We start from the raw sequence: 18,662 nt of genomic DNA, 5'->3' as shown, positions 1-18,662 counted from the left end.
TGATCCATGGGGAGACCCCCACAGGACAGCTCATGCTTCATCAAGAAGCATAGCCGTTCCCTGGCAGGACCCACCCACCCAATGCCACACACCCACACAGGCTGGGATGCATCCATTTGTAGAAACAATCTTGGAAACAGCACAGTGGCTGTCAGGGAGACTGATTCAGCCCTCTCCCCTCTCTCTCCTCTGCCACCAATTCATGATCCCCGAAACTGTCCCAGGTAGTGCCTAGAACTCAGTTGCTGACTGTTCCAGCCTCCATCCTTTTCAGGACTTCCTTTCCCAGAATAGAAACAGTGCACTGGAGGAGGGGGAGCTCTCGGCTCAGACTTTTGCTTGGTCTGTAGCCCATGAACCGAAGGTTTGAGTGTTGCCTCGTTTTCCGTGGGCCAGGACGGGTAGATGGTTGTAGCCAAGTGCCGTTTTGAAAATCAGATGCTCTGAATGAGTGTTTCCTCTAAGCACTGAGATCCTTCCAAGTACTGCTTCATTGACCCTCATGCCCTGTGTACATACCTGAGAGGTTTGGGGTTTGTGGGGATCTCTATTTGCTCCAGCCTTTGTGATCAGGAGACCCTGTGGTGCCAGGGAACGTTCTTGACCTCATGCATCCCAAGCCTGTACTGAGTCTCCTGAGACTTCTCTCTGGCCTTCTGGACAGAATTTTTACTCAAAAAGTGGAAAATGCCCTGGACCATGCAAGGACAACCCACAAACCGGAAATATCTCAACATTTAGGTGGGAAAGCAGGGGTGAGGAGTCATTCTCCACTCCTCTCTCCTGGGATATAGTCTAAGGTGGGGGGTGGGGAGGTGGTCATTTCTTATTGCTACTCTTTGAACTATTTCGATGGGGGTGAGTATTTCTGCTCCTGAGACTCCTTATTGTGTAGTGTTGGAGGACATGTCTCCTATCTGAGCTCTGTTCTCTGTTGTGGGATATTTCTTACCCCAGAGCTCTTGTGTCTAGTTTGGAAAACAATTTTCCCCAACATCCCTGGTGTGTTTTTTTTGGAGGAAATTTCAGCTCTGCTCATTCCTGGTGTCGAGTAATTGTGAACATTTCTGTCCTCGGAACCCTGCTGTCTATTGTTAGGGGAAACCTCTGCACCCCATGTCACTGGTGCCTACTGCTTGGGGCCTGTTTTTGCCTCCCAGACCACTAGTGTCTATTACTAGGGGACATTTCTGCCCCTCACATCCCCATTGCCCAGTGTTGGGGGACATTTCTGCCTCCAGATGCACGGTCTTCCCCACACTGCCAGCTTGTCCTTCTTGACTGTTACCACCTCCAGCTCCTCAGGCTTTATGATCTCCACTGTGTTCGCCTCCACTTCAGTGCCCTTAGATTGACTGAAACTGGATAGACTGCGGGGCAGCCCCAGGCTCTCAGCCAACCAAGGGAGGTGGAGGGCTCGGGAGCAGGGTCCGCCTGGTTCTGCACCCCCGGGTGTCCTGCCTCTTGACCCCCACTGTGGGCTTCTTCCTCCTGAGGACTCTGACACACATTTTCAGGACACTTTTCTGTCAAAGCAGCAGCCAAGTCCTGCCCTGAGTCAGGCCACTATGGACTGTCCAAGTGGACTGTCACTGCTCAGGCAGAGTCACGACTGGAGACCCAGTGCTGTCACCTCCTTCCCCTCCCTCACCCTTACCACCTAACAGGGAAATCCCTCTTATGGCCTCTAAGAATTTGAGCAGTCCTTCCTTAGGGCACTGGGAAAAGGCCGGCCCTGTCTGCTTGCAGCACTTTTCTTTGGGTGTTAGCACCACACCCAGACATGCTCAGGCTTTACCCCTGACTTAGCTCAGGGACCATACCTAGTGGAACTAGGGGGGCCCATTGATCCAACGTCAGCAGTGTGCAAGACGATCACTTTATCTGCTGGACTAATGCCCTGCTCCAAGAGGTATTTTTTTTTTCAGCTGCTTCCCACCTAAATCTCCTTCCTGTAGAGTTGGGCTCCCTTAAAGATGCCTCACTCCGCCTTCTGTACGGCACCGTGCCCAGGGAGACAGCCCCGTGGAACCCGAGGCTTCCACTCCCGAGCACTTTCAGACTTTTCAAGAATGGGCCCCAGGGATATTGCAGGGTTTAAGGTGCTTGCCTTGATGCGGCCCAGCCCTGTTCAAGTCCTGATACTAGGATCTCCTGAGCCCTGCTGTAGAGGAGAGTGCACCTCTACCCACATTTCTCGCAGGCTAATTTCAGACAGGCTACCCTGGGGAGCAGGATCTGCAATGAGGCACAGGGTCTGGGAGAGACGAGACAGGCACTGAAATCACCCGGGATGGCCCAGAGGTGGTCTGTCACACTGTTCAACGTAGAAACCTGGGAAAATCCCCCGAATTTTCCTACGTTATGGATATGCTCCAGATCCTTCTCTGCACCAAGAAAGCTTGGTCATTTCTTGTTCCATACTCTCCTGTCAGCTGCTTGCTAATACCCCGTCGCCCATCAGATCTGCTGTAAAACTGATCTCTCGCCTTGTGCGGTGTTCAGACATTGGAGCTGTTCATTCCATTAGCACTATTATCTCATCATGTTCTCCCACATTCCAAAATGTGCTTTTTTTTCCTTTACGGGTCACACCCAGCGATGCACAGGGGTTACTCCTGGCTCATGCACTCAGGAATTACTCCTGGTGGTACTCAGGGAACCATATAGGATTCTGGGAATCAAATCCAGGTCAGCCGTGTGCAAGGCAAACACCCTACTCACTGTGCTATCACTCCCGTCCCTGCTGCTTGGTTTTTAGTTAGCTTCAGGCAGAAATTTTGGCAAAGTTCGTATGAGTTCATAGTCGTTGAAAATTCAAAGTTATATTAGTGCTACAATTCTCATTTGTGAAACAACAAAAATTCACTACCAAGCAGGGGAGAAAGCAAGACAAGACCAAAAGGAAAAAGAGCAACACCCAAGCAGTGGCACCTGGTGCCCAGGAGGAGTTGGCAGAGATCAGGGCAGCTGGGTGGCACTTCCACTCGTCCAGTGGAGACAGCACTACCCCAGTGAAGTGGTTAAGGCCAGACCCCAGCACCTCCAGTGTGCCCTTGGTCTAGAGGAGGTGAGAACTGGCAGGGCAGACAAGGGGCAGGGAGAAAGAGGGGAGCCAGAGCAGGAGCAGGAGTCAGGGGTGGAGGATGCGGAGGGGCAGAAGGCAGGCCCCAGATCATTGCCCCAGAGGGCCATGACATGCTGCAGGAGAGAACAAAGTGCCAATATGACACCAGACCAGCTGTGACCCTCTGTGAAAGGGAGTGGCAGACATTCAAAGTTGGGTAGCTTCCAGAAAAGTCTACTGACACCAGGACCACTTGGACAGTCTGACAGAGTCACAGGGAGTCCCCAGGCAGGCAGGGAAGGCAGGATAACTTGGTACCTACTCTCCCAATAAAAGCCTCGTGGAAACGGTCGCCCCATGACCTCCAAACAGGGCAACATAGGAAGCAGAGCTCGATGAAGGTATCGGAGGTGCAGCCCTTCCCTGCTTTGGCTGGGCCCGAGAATCCATGGTCTCAGCAGATGCTGGGGGTTCCATATGGAAAACAAGGTTCTCCCTGTTCCCCCCTTTAGTATCTTATTGGCGTTCGATCTCCCGACAGAGCTAGATGAGCAAATAAATGTCCACCTTGACACTGTGGATTCCCCCTTTGGAAAATACCCTCTCCAGGCGCTCTCTAATGGCAGTATCATGCCCCTCTGCTGGTAAACTCATGCTAGGAGTGAGCCTCCAAAGACAGCCGCAATATCTGGTAGCCCATGAGGTGTGGCTAGGGATAGGGAAAGATACTGCGCAGGTCTGGGAGGCAGGAATAGTGGTGGGATGCAGCTCAACTGGGAGCAACCCATTGGCCTCAGTTGAGAAGTCATGACCAGCGCCGAGTCAGTGTGGTCGCTCCTGCTGGTCACCTTGTGGTACCCAGCCCTTCCACTCTCTTGAGTCTGTTTTCCTCTAGTTCCCAATGATTGACCGGCCTGAACCTCAAAAGATGTGTTTCCCCCTTTGCAAATTGTTCCAGGAAGCAGACCCCTGTTTGCGTTTGGGCCAAAGGATCCAGAGACAGGAGGAAACCTCAGTTACTGTGGACCCATTGCCCAAGGATTCAAAAACTCGACCACCTTCTTCAGGAAGACCCTGGATCTGGACTTAAGAAAATCCTCGTTGGGGCCCTGGAATGGACCATCCTGCAATCTGTAGATGATAAGGTCTTAGTGTCAGAAGCCCAAGAGGACTGAAAGAGAGCCTCAGAGGCACTGCTCCAGCTCTTGGTTGAGGCTGGGCACCAGACCTCCTGGAAGAATGAGCATTGAGAAGTGACAAAAAGAAAAACAACCCCAAAAAACCCTTTCTAATCAGCAGTAGGGCCCAGAGGCAAAGAGGTTGATCCTCTTAGTGCCTGAGAAAGGGCACCAGGTTCTAGGTGCCCTGACCCAGGGTAGGGCCATTGGCAGAGGTCTGGGCATACCTGTCTCTGAGGCAGGGGGCTCTGACCTCTCGCTGTGCCACAGAGGTAAACAAACTATCTACCTCCAGGTCCCCATTCAGGGGTGACACTCATGACTAACAAAGGGCCCCAGTGGCTACCAATTGCCCAGATGGCACAGTCCCTGGGATTATGATGTGAAAACCCACATCTAACTTTTGTAACTCTAGATTAATCCCCTAGCCTTTCTGCCTGTCGGATGGGACCCCATCCTCTGACTTGCAAGAAGCAGTGGATTACATCTCTTGCTCAGAACCACTGAACAGTTCAGGAACAGTTTCCAACCTGAGTGGCATCTGGGTAAAGACCATAATAAAGAAGCCCTGAATCCCTCTGGAAAGGCTGGGGGGGAGGGGTGCGCTCAGGGAGGGATAGGGACAAGCGCGAAACATGGTGAGACCCCATGATCTCTTAATTTTCATATTAAAAATTGAAATTTATTTCTTTGGATTTTTTACTGGTTCTTTATTTTATGTTTGAGTTTGTTCCTGCACATATGGATGTGTTGGAGGCTGTGTAACTATTTTTTTATTCAATAATTTTTTTATTATTTTTTTATTAGTGAAACACCATGAGGTACAGTTGTAGACATAAATTTTTTGCTTGGGTTTCAGTCACACAATGATCAAGTACCCATCCTCCACCACCACGGGTCCCAGCATCCCTCCCACCTCCCTTCCCCCTCCTTTCCCACCCTACCTCTGTGGCAGGGCATTCCCCCTTGTTCTCTCTCTCCTTTTGGGTGCTGTGGTTTGCAAGAGAGGAACTGAGTGGTAGTCATGTTTGGTCTATAGTCTACTTTCAGCATGCTTCTCCCACCCTGGGAGGATCCTCCCAGCACCCTTTATTTGGTGCCCTCTTCTCTAGCTGAGCTTCCTTGGAGACTGTGTAACTTCTTTACTTGCAGAGTACAAGTCTCAATGTTGTTCTGTTTGGGTCATCTCGCCACTCCTAGTACGCAGCATCCCTGCCATGGGGGCACGTCTGCAATTGCTTTGTGTAGCCGCATAGCCTCATAGTCCCATAGCCCCATTCCTCAATGGGAAGGGGCAGAGGAGGGGAGAAGGGAGGGGGCAGGAAGGAGGAGGGGGAGAGGAGAAGGGCGGGAAGGAAGAGGGAAGAAAGACAAGGTTGGGGTAAATGAATATGATTTTGACAGGGTAGGTAAAAGACGGAATTACAGGTGAGTAAGAATTCTGTTGAACCATTTCTGACTCTTGGGGGGAACACATCACGTTCAGGCAGGTCACTTTGTGCCCTGGGATGGGTGTCTGCAGCCTCCTTACCTCACGGGCATCACAGTCTGTCTGATCTTCTGCCAACACAATTTGTCTTTGACGGGTTGTTTGCTCAGGTCTGTCTTGGATCTGGGTGTGATTTCCACCTCTAGGTGAAAGGGAGGATGGGGTGTGCATGGGGTGTCTTTAGGAAGGACACTGCCTTCTGGTTCTCACAGAACACTTGGGGTTCCAAGGCGGGTGTAGCCCGTAGGATGGCGGGGATCAAACCCAGATCAGCCACGTGCAAAGCAACAACCTACCACTGTACTATCGCTCCAGCCCTTGAATTTCTTCTTGGAGGAAGTTTCTGTTCATTATTCCTCTCTGCATTTGTTTGATGGGGTTGGGAGATATTTTTTTGGTAAAGTTCTACCAATGTGCTATATAACTTGGATATTAGCCTTTCATCAGCTAGGTATTGGGTAAATAATTTTTCCCATTCTGTGGGCTATCTTAGTAGCTTAGACGCCATTGCTTTTTTTTTTAAATAAATGTTTTATATTGGTGTATCTTTGATTATTCTGTTCTCTTTTCATGCTTTATATTTTGCTGACTTTTTTGCAAATTTTTATTTTGTTTTTATAAAGTTGTTTACAATAATTTATTACATTTAATATGCAAACACCAATTCCACCACCATCGTACCTTCCCACCACAGTATTTTGAATGTTACCACTCCAAATCTTAGAGGTACTCTCCTGGGGTCATTGACATTGTACTCAGGGGCATGCAGATGACAGGCTCTAGACATGGTGAATCCCATGGCAAGGGCCACCCACAATCTAGAAGCAACTGCCAACTGCTGGCAGGACACACCTCGCCCGAGACACATACCCACACGGCCTGGGATGGATCCATTTCTTGAAACAAGCTTGGAAATAGGACAGTGACTGTCAGAGAGTGACCCAGCATGCCTCCTTCCTCTCTCTTCTCCTCAATTCATTAGTGCCCAAACAGCCCCCAAAGAGTGTCTAGAACTGGTTGCTCTGATGTTTCCAGCCCCCATTAGCTTCAGGGCTGCCATATGGAGAAACGGGACTGTGTACTGGGGAGGGAGAGCTCCCACCTCAAGCCCTTGTTTGGCTTTTGGAGCTATCATGACTGAAGTTTGAGTGTGGCCCAGTTTAAATTTCTGCTCCCAACATCCCTGGTGCCTAGAGGTAGGAGACATTTTTGTCCCACTGATCCCTGCGGTCTAGTGTTGGGGGACCTTTCTGCCCCCTTGATCCCTAGGGTCTAGTGCTGAGGGAAAGTGGAAGAGTGGGGAGGAGGGAGGAATGAGGAGAGTGGGAAGAACTGGATCAGGGCTAGATTAGTTGGAATTGAAGAACACAGAGTACATCATCAGGGTAGAAAAAGTGGATTAATGGTGAACAAGCTTGCCTGCTGAACTCAAGCGGACGAGCTGGATTCTGGTTATTTGGGGGCAGGTCATTACAGGATCCGGATCTGAGGTCTGCGGCCTCCTGTTCCTCACAGACAGGAACAGGAGGGTCTCTCTGGGTTCTTCACACAATCCATCATCCCGCTCCCCAGGTCTGGACACCAGACCTTAGTCTCAGACCTTAGTCATCCAGATCCTTAGTCTTCTCACACGCCACCAGCCTGTCCTTCATGACCATCACCTCGAGTTCCATAGAGGTCATGGTCTCACAAACCTCCACTATGTTCACCTCCAACTCCGTGTTCTTCGACACTGGATTGACTATGGGGCACTCCCGGGTCTCAGCCAAGCAAGGAAGGTGGAGGCATCTCAGGGGTCCCGCATGGCTCCACCTCCCATATAGCCCCACCTCCAGATCCCCATCAGGAACTTCTCCCTCCTGGAGACCCACCGCACCACTCACCCTCTTCAGGGTACCCTTGGAATTCCAGCAAGGCCTGGGGCTCATTTGCTCCTGATTTCAGGACTGAGGATCCCCTAAAGATGAAGGCACCAGGTGAGTAGGCAGGTCTAGGGCCTGATGCGCCTTCCTGTCCCTGAGCCCCTGCCCATCCCCTCACCTGGGTTTCCCTCAGCTCCCTGAAGGTGGCCTCCAGCAGGGCCTGCTGCCTTGTTAGCACCTGCTGCAGCTGGTCCATGAGCTCCTTGTGCCTCAGCACCTGCTCAACCTTGGAGCCCATGTGAGTGGGCCATTCAGGTGTGGGGTTGCAGCTGTGTGCTGCTTTTGGCACCAGCAGAAGCATTCCAGGCTGCAGGCACTGCACCTTCTGGTCTTGCATGCACATCTCTGTCATGAGACAGGGTCGAAGGCTGTCCAGATCCCACCACAACATTCAGGGCCCCCCAGACATTCACACACAGGCCCAAGGAAAACAGCACATGGGGTTACCTGTCCCCTGCACATTCCCCTGGGGGTCTTTCTCCCAAGAGCTAAGAGAGGGGGCCTCCCTGTACCTCGACCCCGCAGCCTCCCTGCTACTAGGACCCTCTCTGTTCAGTGAGGGCCAATCCACACCCCCACAACCCCTCTAGCCTTTTCTAGATTTTGATATATCATAGTGGGTGGCGTCCTGGCCTGTCCTTCCTCCCACCAACCCAGGCGGGCTCCTACCCTCACAGTGGGTCTCCCCCGGCACCTTCTGTCATTTCTCCATATGCACCTTGTCCTGATTCACTCCCCTTGCAGCTGATCCGGAGCTGACTCTGCAGTAGCACCTGCTCCTCCTCCTGCTTATTCTCAGAGACCGACACTGGTCAGAGGCCACGTCCTACTGCGGGAGGCCGAGATCCCAGTCTTGTTGCTGCCGCAGACACTCACCTGTTTGTCCTGCAGTCCCACCTGTGGGCACAAGGCTGGGAGTGAGGACAGGCAGCCAGGGCATCCTGCTCTTGGTCCAGGGATGTGGAGGTCAAGCACCGACTCCCAGGCCCAAGGCCGGCAGCGCCTGGGCAATCTGTGCCCTGCACAGGCCCCCATGGTCTTGCTCCAGGGGCCTAAGACCTGAGACCTCCCTTGACTGGGGACCCTGTCTCCTGTCCTGTGCTCAGGGATCACCCCTAATGGTGCTCAAGGATCCATACGAGGTGCCAGGAATCAGCCCAGGATAGCAGTATGCAAAGCAGACACCTCACCACCTGTTCTAGCTTTTGATATATTCCATTTCCTTGTTTGTTTGCTTCTTTGGTTTTGGGACCACAGCAGGGATCATTCCCAGCCATGCTCAAGGGCCTCTATGGGACGCCAGAGATTGAAGTCAGATAGACTGAAGTCCCACTTCCATATCTAATGCAAATATAATTTGTTTGCCATTTATAAGTGCCCATATAGAGTTTCCCCTTAAAGTAAATGAAATAATTATTTTTAAAAAAGAAATTAAGTAATGACATGTTGAATGGTGCTCAAAGCAGGACACATTTGAACCACTGATCTACTCATCATGGAATGTCTCTAAAGTCAAGTTCAGCATCACACTTCCCCAATTCTATAATGATCGCAGCGACTCAGCTGAGCTCTAGATTTTACCTCAGAAAATGTACTACACGTCTAATTCTATAAATCCAAATATAATCCATTCTCCTCTTAAAAATTTTTTATTGAATCGATGTAAGATAGACCCTTACAAAGCTGTTCATGATTAGGCTTCAGTCATCGTTGTTCACCCATCCCTCCACCAGTGTACATTTCCCACCTCCAATGTTTCCAGTTTCCCTCCCAACACCCTCCACCTCTCCACCTAGGCCAGCCTTTTTTTTAAAAAAAATTTATTAGTGAAACACCATAAGGTACAGTTATAGACTTACACCATGGATTGCCTGAGGCTGCCAAAGCAGATGCAAACTCTGCAGGTGCCCACAGAGACCAGGCAGGGGAAGGAGACAGAGTCTGGGTGGGTGGCAGGATGCAGGGCAGGAATCCTGACAAAGGTGATCAGGAAGTGCTGACCTGGGCGCTAGTTTCATCTTGATTGACAGTGACCCTTGATGAGTATGGTGTCATTGAGAATATACCCTGGATGGTGGGATCCTGATGAGGGTGGGGGGGGGCAGGGGGGATATACCTGCTAACTGTGCTTTGCTCATTTACCTGAGCAGCCCAGAGGTGAAAACACATCACCCCACCCCCACGGCTGATTCTGGTCTCCTCACTACTCTGTGTGCCCCAGAGGCCAGATGGGGGCTGTGGTGACTGGGAACAGGCAGAGGGTCTCTAACTCAAGTAGCAACCCAGGTGGAAAAACTCCTTAAGGTCCAGAATGCCATGGGCAGTAAGGGTCCAGAACCAAACTGACTCCCTGGCTGCAGTTGTCTTTTCAATCAATGGGCCCTGGGCCTGCTCAGTGTCCAGTAGGGAGGAAAAGGTGTTTTCTTCAATGACTGAACACTGCTCTACTCAAACCAGTCAGGAGGGGGAGGGGGCTTTGAGCCAGTTGAAAGAATGAACTCGAGAAGGGCCAGTGAGCTGGAGGCTGGTCAGGCCCAGCCGTGGTCAGGTTTGGCCACTCCTGAGGGCCTCACTGTCGAATGGACATCTCTCAGAGTCAGGAGAGAAATGGGAAACAATCCCAGACAAACTCATCACTGAGCATCGCCAGAAGATTAACCTGCAGGTGATAGTTTGTCAGGATCAGCCGCAGCGGGGTGAGCTAAGGGGGGCTCGCAAATGATTCTGTCTGCCAAGCCTCAGGGGAGGGAACCAAGGAGGCAACAAGAGGCAGAAGCGAAAAACTAGGCAGGACCTCTGAGAGACCCGCTCTAGGAGGTGGACAAGATGGATGGGTCAGGAATCACCAAATTTGACAAGAATCAAATGTGAGGTTTGCTCTGACAAAATGGTGACCAGAACCAAATGGCAACCGGCTGAGTGGACAGCAACATTCCTGGAGTCAGAGATCACCTTGTCCCAGGTGAGGAAGACAAGACTTAATGCCCACTTGGTGACAGGAAGCCACCAGGCTTCATTCCATGTTCCTTAACATTGGCCCACGAACAGATGACTAGGACCAGACCAAGACAACTTCATAGCCCCCTTAGTCTAACCCAGGGTGCGGGTGTACCGTTGCCTCACCTGAGGTTCGGAGAGTCCGCCCGGGAGCGCCCCCAGTAAGCTACTCCTATTTCCTTAACTTTATTTATATATCTCTGTCCTTCTGTCTGACCTGGATGGGGTTCCCAAATCTCTCACCGAGCAAGAGACTAAGGGAAAGCAGGTTACCCGAGCAGGGATGGAAGGGGCTCACAGGAACGCTCGAACACTGAGCGTAGAAACGGGAATCACCACTGTGGGAGCACCTGAGAGCACTAGGCACCACTGCATGTTAGATGAAAGTTGTTACCGCAGAATCAAGGTAGCCTGTAAACAACCTACATAATTATGCTGTGACCTGCTACTGCCCGTTTGGGGGATAGCTGGGTAGAGCCTGCACACATGGAATACACTAGGATGCTTCCAGCAAATTCTTGGGTGCCACCTGTCTTGGTGAGACTCTGTATGATCCTAAAAGGAAAAACTCCAAAGACAGTCGTTCAATGGGAGAACAGCTCTCACCACTGGCAAGGGGTGAGAGGGCTCAAGCCCCTGATCCCCACAGTCTCCCAGCTCCCCAAACCTCTAGGAAAACCTGGACTTGGTGTTTCCAGAGCCCAGGGGCACAGAGGCAGGACACAGAGAACTAAGCCCAGAGCCACAGTAGAAGCTTCGAGAGGGTGTGCAGGATATGTGTGAGGTGTGAAGATCCATGAGAGTGAACGGGCGGCCCCGGGCCCATGGTGTAGTTAGAGGGGAAGGGCTATGAACTGGGCACCGAGGGGTAAACCGGGACCTGCCTGTGCCTGCCCTGAACAGCCCTACCAGGCTGATCCCTGGTGCCTCCCCGATCCCTGGTTCCCATCCAAGTAGGAATGTGATAGGCAGGAAGGAGTATGGCTGACCAATTTCCTGGAAATTACTAGAACAGGATGGCTCTGCCTTCTGAGGCTTTGCCATCTGGTCTGATACATGAATCTGGACACACTTCTTGTCACCAGTAGAGTGTCACTCAGCCAAGGCTGTCCCAACAGGTCCAGGTGTGCAGGAGCAAAGAGGAGTCGGGGCCTGGTTCTCTATTACATGGGGTCTGACCGTGCTGTGATGTTGGCAGTGGGACTTGTATTAGGGAATCTGATGGTCCACAAAGAAGTGGGGCGCTATTATCAGGGATCAGCTCCGTACAGACTCGGGGACACTAGAAACATGTTCCATTCACGGCCCCATCCTGCTCCACTGATAACACACTGTCTTCCTGCTGGGGTGGGTGCCATTCCGGGGGAGACTGGCTGAGGGGACAGCACCTTGGACCCACCTGCTGCAGGAGCACTTTCAAGTCCTCATCCTGAGAGACCTGATGTGGCCAGTAGGGGGCTAAGTGGGGTCTGTCCCTGGTGCCAATGCAGAGGGGAATGGGGAAATAGGCACCAGGGGCAGGGGAGGCCAAGGAGGTGCTGCAGTGGAAGGCAGGGCTCTGGGTGCTGCATCCTGCCCTCCCTCCTGGGGACGCATCCGTGATTGAGACCTTCAACCCTTGGGGTGAACTCTCCTGGGGTCATTGACAGGCTTCACACAGGGGCAGGCAGGTGACGCGTCTTGGCATGGTGACATGGCCGAGGCTTCCCACAATCTAGAAGCAATTGTCAACTACTGGCTAGACCTGCCCCGCCCAGTGACACACACACCCACACAGGCCTGGGATATATCCATTTATTGCAACAATCGTGAAAATCAGACAGTGGCAGTCAGGGAGAAAGCCCGCCTTCCTCCTTCCCCTCTTCTCAGCCAGCAATTCAAAGTCCCCAAACAGCCCCAAAGAGTGTGTAGAATCTGGTCACTGGATGGTACCAGCGGCCAAGCTTCAGGGCTGTCATGCGCAGAAACAGGACCCCACAATGGGGAGGGGAGAGCTGAGTTGTGACTTCTGACCTCCAAATCATTGTTTGCTAGTGCTGGGGGGATATATCTGCCATCCTGATCCCTCGGATCTTGTGGAGGGGGACATTTCTTCCCCACTGTTTCCTGGGGCCTAGTGTGGAGGGGGACATCTCGGCCCTTCCGGTCCCTGGGGCCTAGTGGGGGGGACATCTCGGCCCCCCCGATCCCTGGCTTCCAGTGGTGGAGGGGCCTCTCTCTCTGGCCCCCACGATCCCTGGCGTCCACTCATGGGGGGGCCTCTCTCTGTTGCCCCCCCCGATCTCAGGCGTCCACTGGTGGGGGGGCCTCTCTCTCTGGCCCCTCTGATCCCTGGCGTCCAGTGGTGGGGGGGCCTCTCTCTCTGGCCCCCCGATCCCTGGCGTCCAGTGGGGGGTCCTCTCTCTCTGCCCCCCCATCCCTGGCGTCCAGTGGTCGTGGGGGGGAGTCTCTATCTGTCTCCTCCCAATCCCTGGCGTCCAGTGGTGGGGGGTCCTCTCTCTGGCGTCCCCCGATCTCTGGCGTCCAGTGGTGGGGGGGGCCTCTCTTAATGGCACCCCCCGATCCCTGGCGTCCAGTGGTGGGGGGGCCTCTCTCTCTGGCTCCCTCCGATCCCTTGCGTCCAGTGGTGGGGGGGCCTCTCTCTGCCCCCCCGATCCCTGGCGTCCATTGGGGGCGGAGTCTCTATCTGTATCCTCCCAATCCCTGGCGTCCAGTGGTGGGGGGGTCCTCTCTCTGGCGTCCCCCGATCCCTGGCGTCCAGTGGTGGGGGGCCTCTCTTAATGGCACCCCCCCGATCCCTGGCGTCCAGTGGTGGGGGGCCTCTCTCCTTGCCCCCCCCGATCCCTGGCGTCCAGTGGTGGGGGTGCCTCTCTCTCTGCCCCCCCGATCCCTGGCATCCAGTGGTGGGGGTGCCTCTCTCTCTGGCCCCCCAGATCCCTGGCATCCAGTGTGGGGGCCTCTCTCTCTGGCTCCCCCAGATCCCTGGCGTCCAGTCGGGGGGGTGCCTCTCTCTCTGCCCCCCCGATCCCTGGCATCTAGTGGGGGGGCCTCTCTCTCTGGCCCTCCCCAATCCCTGGCGTAGACTGGGGGGGTCTTTCTCTCTGGCCCCCCTGATCCCTGGCGTCCAGTTTGGTGGGGGCCTTTCTGGCCCCCACCCCGATCCCTGGCGTCCCGTGCTGGGGGTGCCTCTCTGCGCCCCCGATCCCTGGCGTCCAGTGGTGGGGGGACCTCTCTGGCCCCCCCGACCCCTGGCGTCCAGTGGTGGGGGGACATCTCTGGCCCCCCCGTTCCCTGGCGTCCAGTTTTGGGGGAGACATCTCTGGCCCCCCATCCCTGGTGTCTAGTGAGGGGGGGTCTCTGGCCCCCCTGATCCCTGGCGTCTAGTGGGGGGGACATCTCTAGCCCCCGATCCCTGGGGTCTAGGGGGTGAGACATTTCTGTCCCCCTGCTCCCGGGGTCTAGTGGAGGGGAAAATGTGCCCCCTGATCCCTGGGGGACCCAGGGGTGGGGACATTTTTTCCCCGACATCTCTGGGTCTAGTGGAAGGAGATTTTACTGTCCCCCTGATATCCTGTGTCTTGAGATGGAGAATAGTTGTGCCTTTGCCCTGATCCCTGGTCTTGCAGGGAGGGATATCCCTGGTTCTAGTGGAGGGAGAAGAGCAAAGGGCAGAGGAAGAAGGCAGAACTCGGGTGGCGTGGGGAGGACGGGGCTGGGCGAGATCAATTGGGTGAGAGAGTCAGGGTGCTTAGGTGCAGTAAAATCGAGGTGTCAGCGGGGTGTCAGGCTGCCAGTGGGGCTCTTGCTGACCAGCTACATTTTCTGGATTTTAGGCGGGTCATTACAGGACCTGGGTCCGATGTCGGTGGACTCCTCTTCCTTAAGGACAGCAACAGGAGCGTCTCTGGATCTCACACAGGTCATGGTCCCTGCCCCCTGGGACTGGACTGTCTCCTCCAGCTCCTGGACTCTGGCACTCCTCCTGCCTGGCCCCCTGCGCCTCCTCCTTCTCCGTGGCCTCCAGCTCCTCACGTTTTGTGTCCAGGAGCACCTGTGTGTTGTTTGTCTCCACGCCAATCCCTTTGGAGTGGATGGGATGTGGGGCAGCATTAGGGTCTCAGCCAAGCAAGGGAGGTGGGGGGCTGGGGGTGGGGCCGCCTGGCTCCCCTCTCCAGTAGCCCCGCCCTCTGACCCACAGGGGCTTCTCCCTGTCACTCACCCTTTTCCGGGTCTCCTTTCCCTTTCACCAGGTTCTGCAGCTGCTGTTTCTCCTGCTGAGTCCCACAGAAGAGCACCTGGGGTGAAGGCACTAGGTGAGGAGGCAGGTCTAGGGCCTTCCTGCCCCAGAGCCCGTGGCCCCTCTCTCACCTGGTCTCCCTCAGCTCCCTGATGGCGGCCTCCAGCAGGGCCTGCTGCCTTGGTGGCACCTGCAGCAGCTGGTCTATGGGCTGCTTCTGCCGCAGCATCCGCTGGTTCAACTGCTCCTCCTTGGAGCCCAGGTGACTGCGGGCATCTAGGTGCTCTTGTCGGCAGCTATGTGCATGTCCAGGTACCAGCAGATCGGCCCCAGGGAAGCCACTGGCACTGCACGTATTCGTCCTGCCCTGGCATCTGGGGGAGGTAGGACAGTGTCTGTGAGGACAGGCAGGAGGGCCGACTAGATCCCAGCCAGGAGATGCAGGGCTCAGACCCTCAGCCACAGGCCCCCATGGCATCTTTGTCCCAGAGCCTAGGAGTTGGGTCTCCCTATGCCTCGAACCCTGACTCCTACCTGGCAACTGCCAACTCCAGACCCCTCTGTGTAGTGTGGGCCAGTCAGTGCCACCACAGCCCTCATTTAGGGCATTCTCACCTGTCCTTCCTGCCATCAGCCAAGGCAGGCTCTTGGCCTCACAGGGGGTCTCACCAGCCCATTTCACAGACCAGGAAAGTCACAGCCCAGAAGGCTCAAGTGTTATGCCCCAAAAATACCCTAGGGTGGAGGGGAGCTGATGGCCAACAAATCCTGCACCCTCTCACAAAACTCTTGGTGTACAGCAACTTTTCGTCGGCTCGCAGTGAAGGCATGTTGGAATGATAGGTGATAATTGGAGATGATAGGAGACTCGCCCAGCTCCAAGACTGGGAAATGTTACCCAGACCCCTTCCACTGTTGCTGAGACACAACTCAATCCTGGCCGGGCTCCCGGCTGGCCACCCCTCAGCCCTCAGACTCCACGCGGCGCTGCGCCCGCTTCTCTCACCCTCGGCCCCCACTCGCATCCGCAGTTGTTCTCTGGGTTCACCCGTTGTTCCTGGAACCTCCTGCCTCCACCTGTCCTTGGAAATGTTGTCAACGATGTGACTGTTTCGGGGGCACCCAGAGGCCGGTAAACCTGAGAGGAAGCAGACAGTCAAGGACCCCAGACCTTCAACCGCACCCAAACTTCATGGTCCACAGCCCCGACTCTTGGTTCCTCCTGCTCATCTCGGGGGCTGCTCATTTCTCACCGCCATCTGTTGCTCTGGGCCCCTTACAAATTGGATTCTTTCCTGGTTTGGACCCACTGGAGCCCTCCTGGCAGTGCTGGCAGGGACACGAGGGACAACTAGAAACAAGCGTTCTATGTCCCGGCCCTAGAGCTCTCTGCATTTTCATGGTCGTAAAATTCTGGGGAGTGGACAGCTGACCCCATTTCCTCTGGCTGCCCGCAGAGCAGGACACAGGTGCGGAGGGACGGGGAGACTCGCCCAGCTCCTGCTCCCAGCCTGTCTCCCCTGTCACAGTGCCCCATTCACAGGGCCCCTCCCTCAACACTCGAAGTCACTCCTCCCCGCCTTGCCCTCCTCAGACATCACAGGCTTCAAGCTCCTGGTGCTGTGCACCAGCCCAAATCACTCTCCCCTAAAGGATGACGCTCTGCCAAGCAATCTTCCGTCTTTATAAGATACACTTGATGTTTTAAAATTCTGTTCTTTCAGCTCTTTCTGTCCCAAACAAGAGGGAAGGGGTGTTTTCGCACAGTTAGACCCACTGCTAGGAGGGACTGTGATGAGGGGTCTCGAGTCGGGGACCCTGCTTTGACTCCCCAGTTCCTCAGTGCTGCCCTGAGATCCCACCCCCATCATTTCCTGAGCTGGGTGGGCCAGTGTACAGCCACCCAGTTCTTTGATCAGTGGGAACCCAGGAGATCCTATTCTGGTGGCAGGAGGAAACTGGGCCTGGAGAGAGGGTCTCTGGGGACTCCCATCCCAGAGTCCCGAGAGACCCTGTCGAGGGCAGAAGTTACTGGAGGACAAGAATGCCTGAAAACTTGGCTGGAAATGGCCGGGGGCTTTATCCTGGGCCTCCTGGCCACACACTGACCAGTGCAGAACCAGCGCATGACCCAGTGTTGGCGGGTTAGCACCGACCTAGCACTTTTTCTTCCCATCTTTTCATGCTCTGCCGATTTCCAATGATCGCCTAGGGAAAGGGTCAACATGCGGAAGGTGCATTGGGGCCACTTCTCCCTTAAGCCTCCTTGAGAGAGGGTGTCCCGAGGGGCGGGGCCACGAGCATTTCTATAGGCAGGGATGTGGCCGTGGCCTCAGGACACTCTGGGTGATTCCTCCCTGCCTTGCCCTCCTCAGACATCACAGGCTTCAAACTCCTGGTGCCAAGCACCAGCCCAAATCATTCACCCCTAACAGATGACGCGGTGTCATGTGACTCTCCGCCTTTACAAGATATATCTGATGTTTTAAAATTCTGTTCTTCCATCTCTTTCAGTCCTAACTTAGGGGGAAGAGTGTGGTCGCACGCTAAGAGGTTTTTGGCAGGAGGGTCTGTGGTGAGGGGTCTGCGCACCCGGGGACCCTACTTTGACTCCCCAGCGCCACTGAGGCAGCTCCTCAGCATTGCCCTGAGCTCCCACCCCCATTGTTTCCTGAGCTGGGGAGCCAGTGTTCAGCCACCCAGGTCTTTGGACAGCAGAAGCCCAGGAGGTGCTATTCTGGGGACAGGAATGGACAGGTCCTGGAGAGGGGCTCTCTGGGGACTCCCATCCCAGAGTCCCGGGAGACCCTGACGAGGACAGAGGCTGCTGGGGACAAAACTGCCGGAAGACTTGCTGGAAATGGGCCCGGGCTTGATCCTGTGGCCTCGGGGCCATACACTGACCAGTGCAGGGCCAACGCAGGGCCTTTTCTTACCGTCCGCTGTGCTCTGCCAATTTCCAAAGATCCCCTAGAGATGACCCCTAGAGGTGACCCGTAGATGACCCGTAGAAGGGTCACCATCTGGAGGTTACCCCTAGATGACCCCTCGAACAGTCAACAGGGGGAAGGTGTGTTGGGGCCACTTCCCTCTCAAGCATCCTTGAGAGAGGGTTCCCCGAGGGGCGGGGCCACGAGCTTTTTTTATAGGCAGGGATGGGGACGTGGCCTCGGGGCTGCAAACCCATTGGCCAGGGAGAAATCTAGAGCTACCAGGGGTAACCTCACAATGAAGGCTGCACCAGCCTCTGCCCTGGTGGGCCTGACGGGCCTCCCCACCCCCACCCGGACCCTCGGGCACTGCCCCCTACCGACGATGGTGGCTTGGAACTCTGTGGGCCCCATGGTGGGCCAGGAGCACTGACCCTTTCGGTCTCCCATAGCTCAGTCCACGACTTTCTCATTCCCAGAGATCACGTCCCCCCGTGCCCAGGCTGAGCTGCAGCTGCCAGGATTAGCCCCTGAGCACCCCTAGGTCTGGCCTGGCTGCTGCTGTGGGAGCCCAGCGAGCCTGGCAGAGGGGCTGTCCTGGTTGCTGTCCTCACCGCCCCTCCCTCCCCAGGCCCCACTCCTTTCTGTCCTTGGTCCTTGGAGCCCCTGCCCTCCCTGCCCTTCCCCTCTCCTCTCCTCAGGCCCGCAGAGTTCTTGCTCCCGCCATATCCGTTGTCCGCGTTCGCTCTGTCCTTCTGTCTCTGCTTCCTCCCAGACTGGCAGCAACCAGTTTGTGGGGCCTTTGAGCCCCCAGACCCAGTCAATCCCTGACCAGTTCCCCG

General features: G+C 54.9%; 1 protein-coding gene across 1 annotated transcript in view; it reads right to left on the bottom strand.

The window, feature by feature from the left end:
* Positions 1–3,722: 3,722 nt before the first annotated feature.
* LOC130026608 (polypeptide N-acetylgalactosaminyltransferase 12-like) overlaps positions 3,723–18,662 on the bottom strand; it is a 34,082-nt gene continuing 19,142 nt past the window's right edge. Inside the window, exon 12 of the mRNA XM_056117447.1 lies at positions 3,723–3,776. Coding sequence (XP_055973422.1) covers positions 3,723–3,776 — 54 coding nt within the window. The remainder of the gene's footprint in view (positions 3,777–18,662) is intronic.

The sequence above is a fragment of the Sorex fumeus genome, unplaced genomic scaffold, assembly GCF_029834395.1.
Source record: "Sorex fumeus unplaced genomic scaffold, SorFum_2.1 ptg000034l, whole genome shotgun sequence".
NCBI classification, from domain to species: domain Eukaryota; kingdom Metazoa; phylum Chordata; class Mammalia; order Eulipotyphla; family Soricidae; genus Sorex; species Sorex fumeus.
This window is presented reverse-complemented; position numbering and strand designations above follow the sequence as displayed.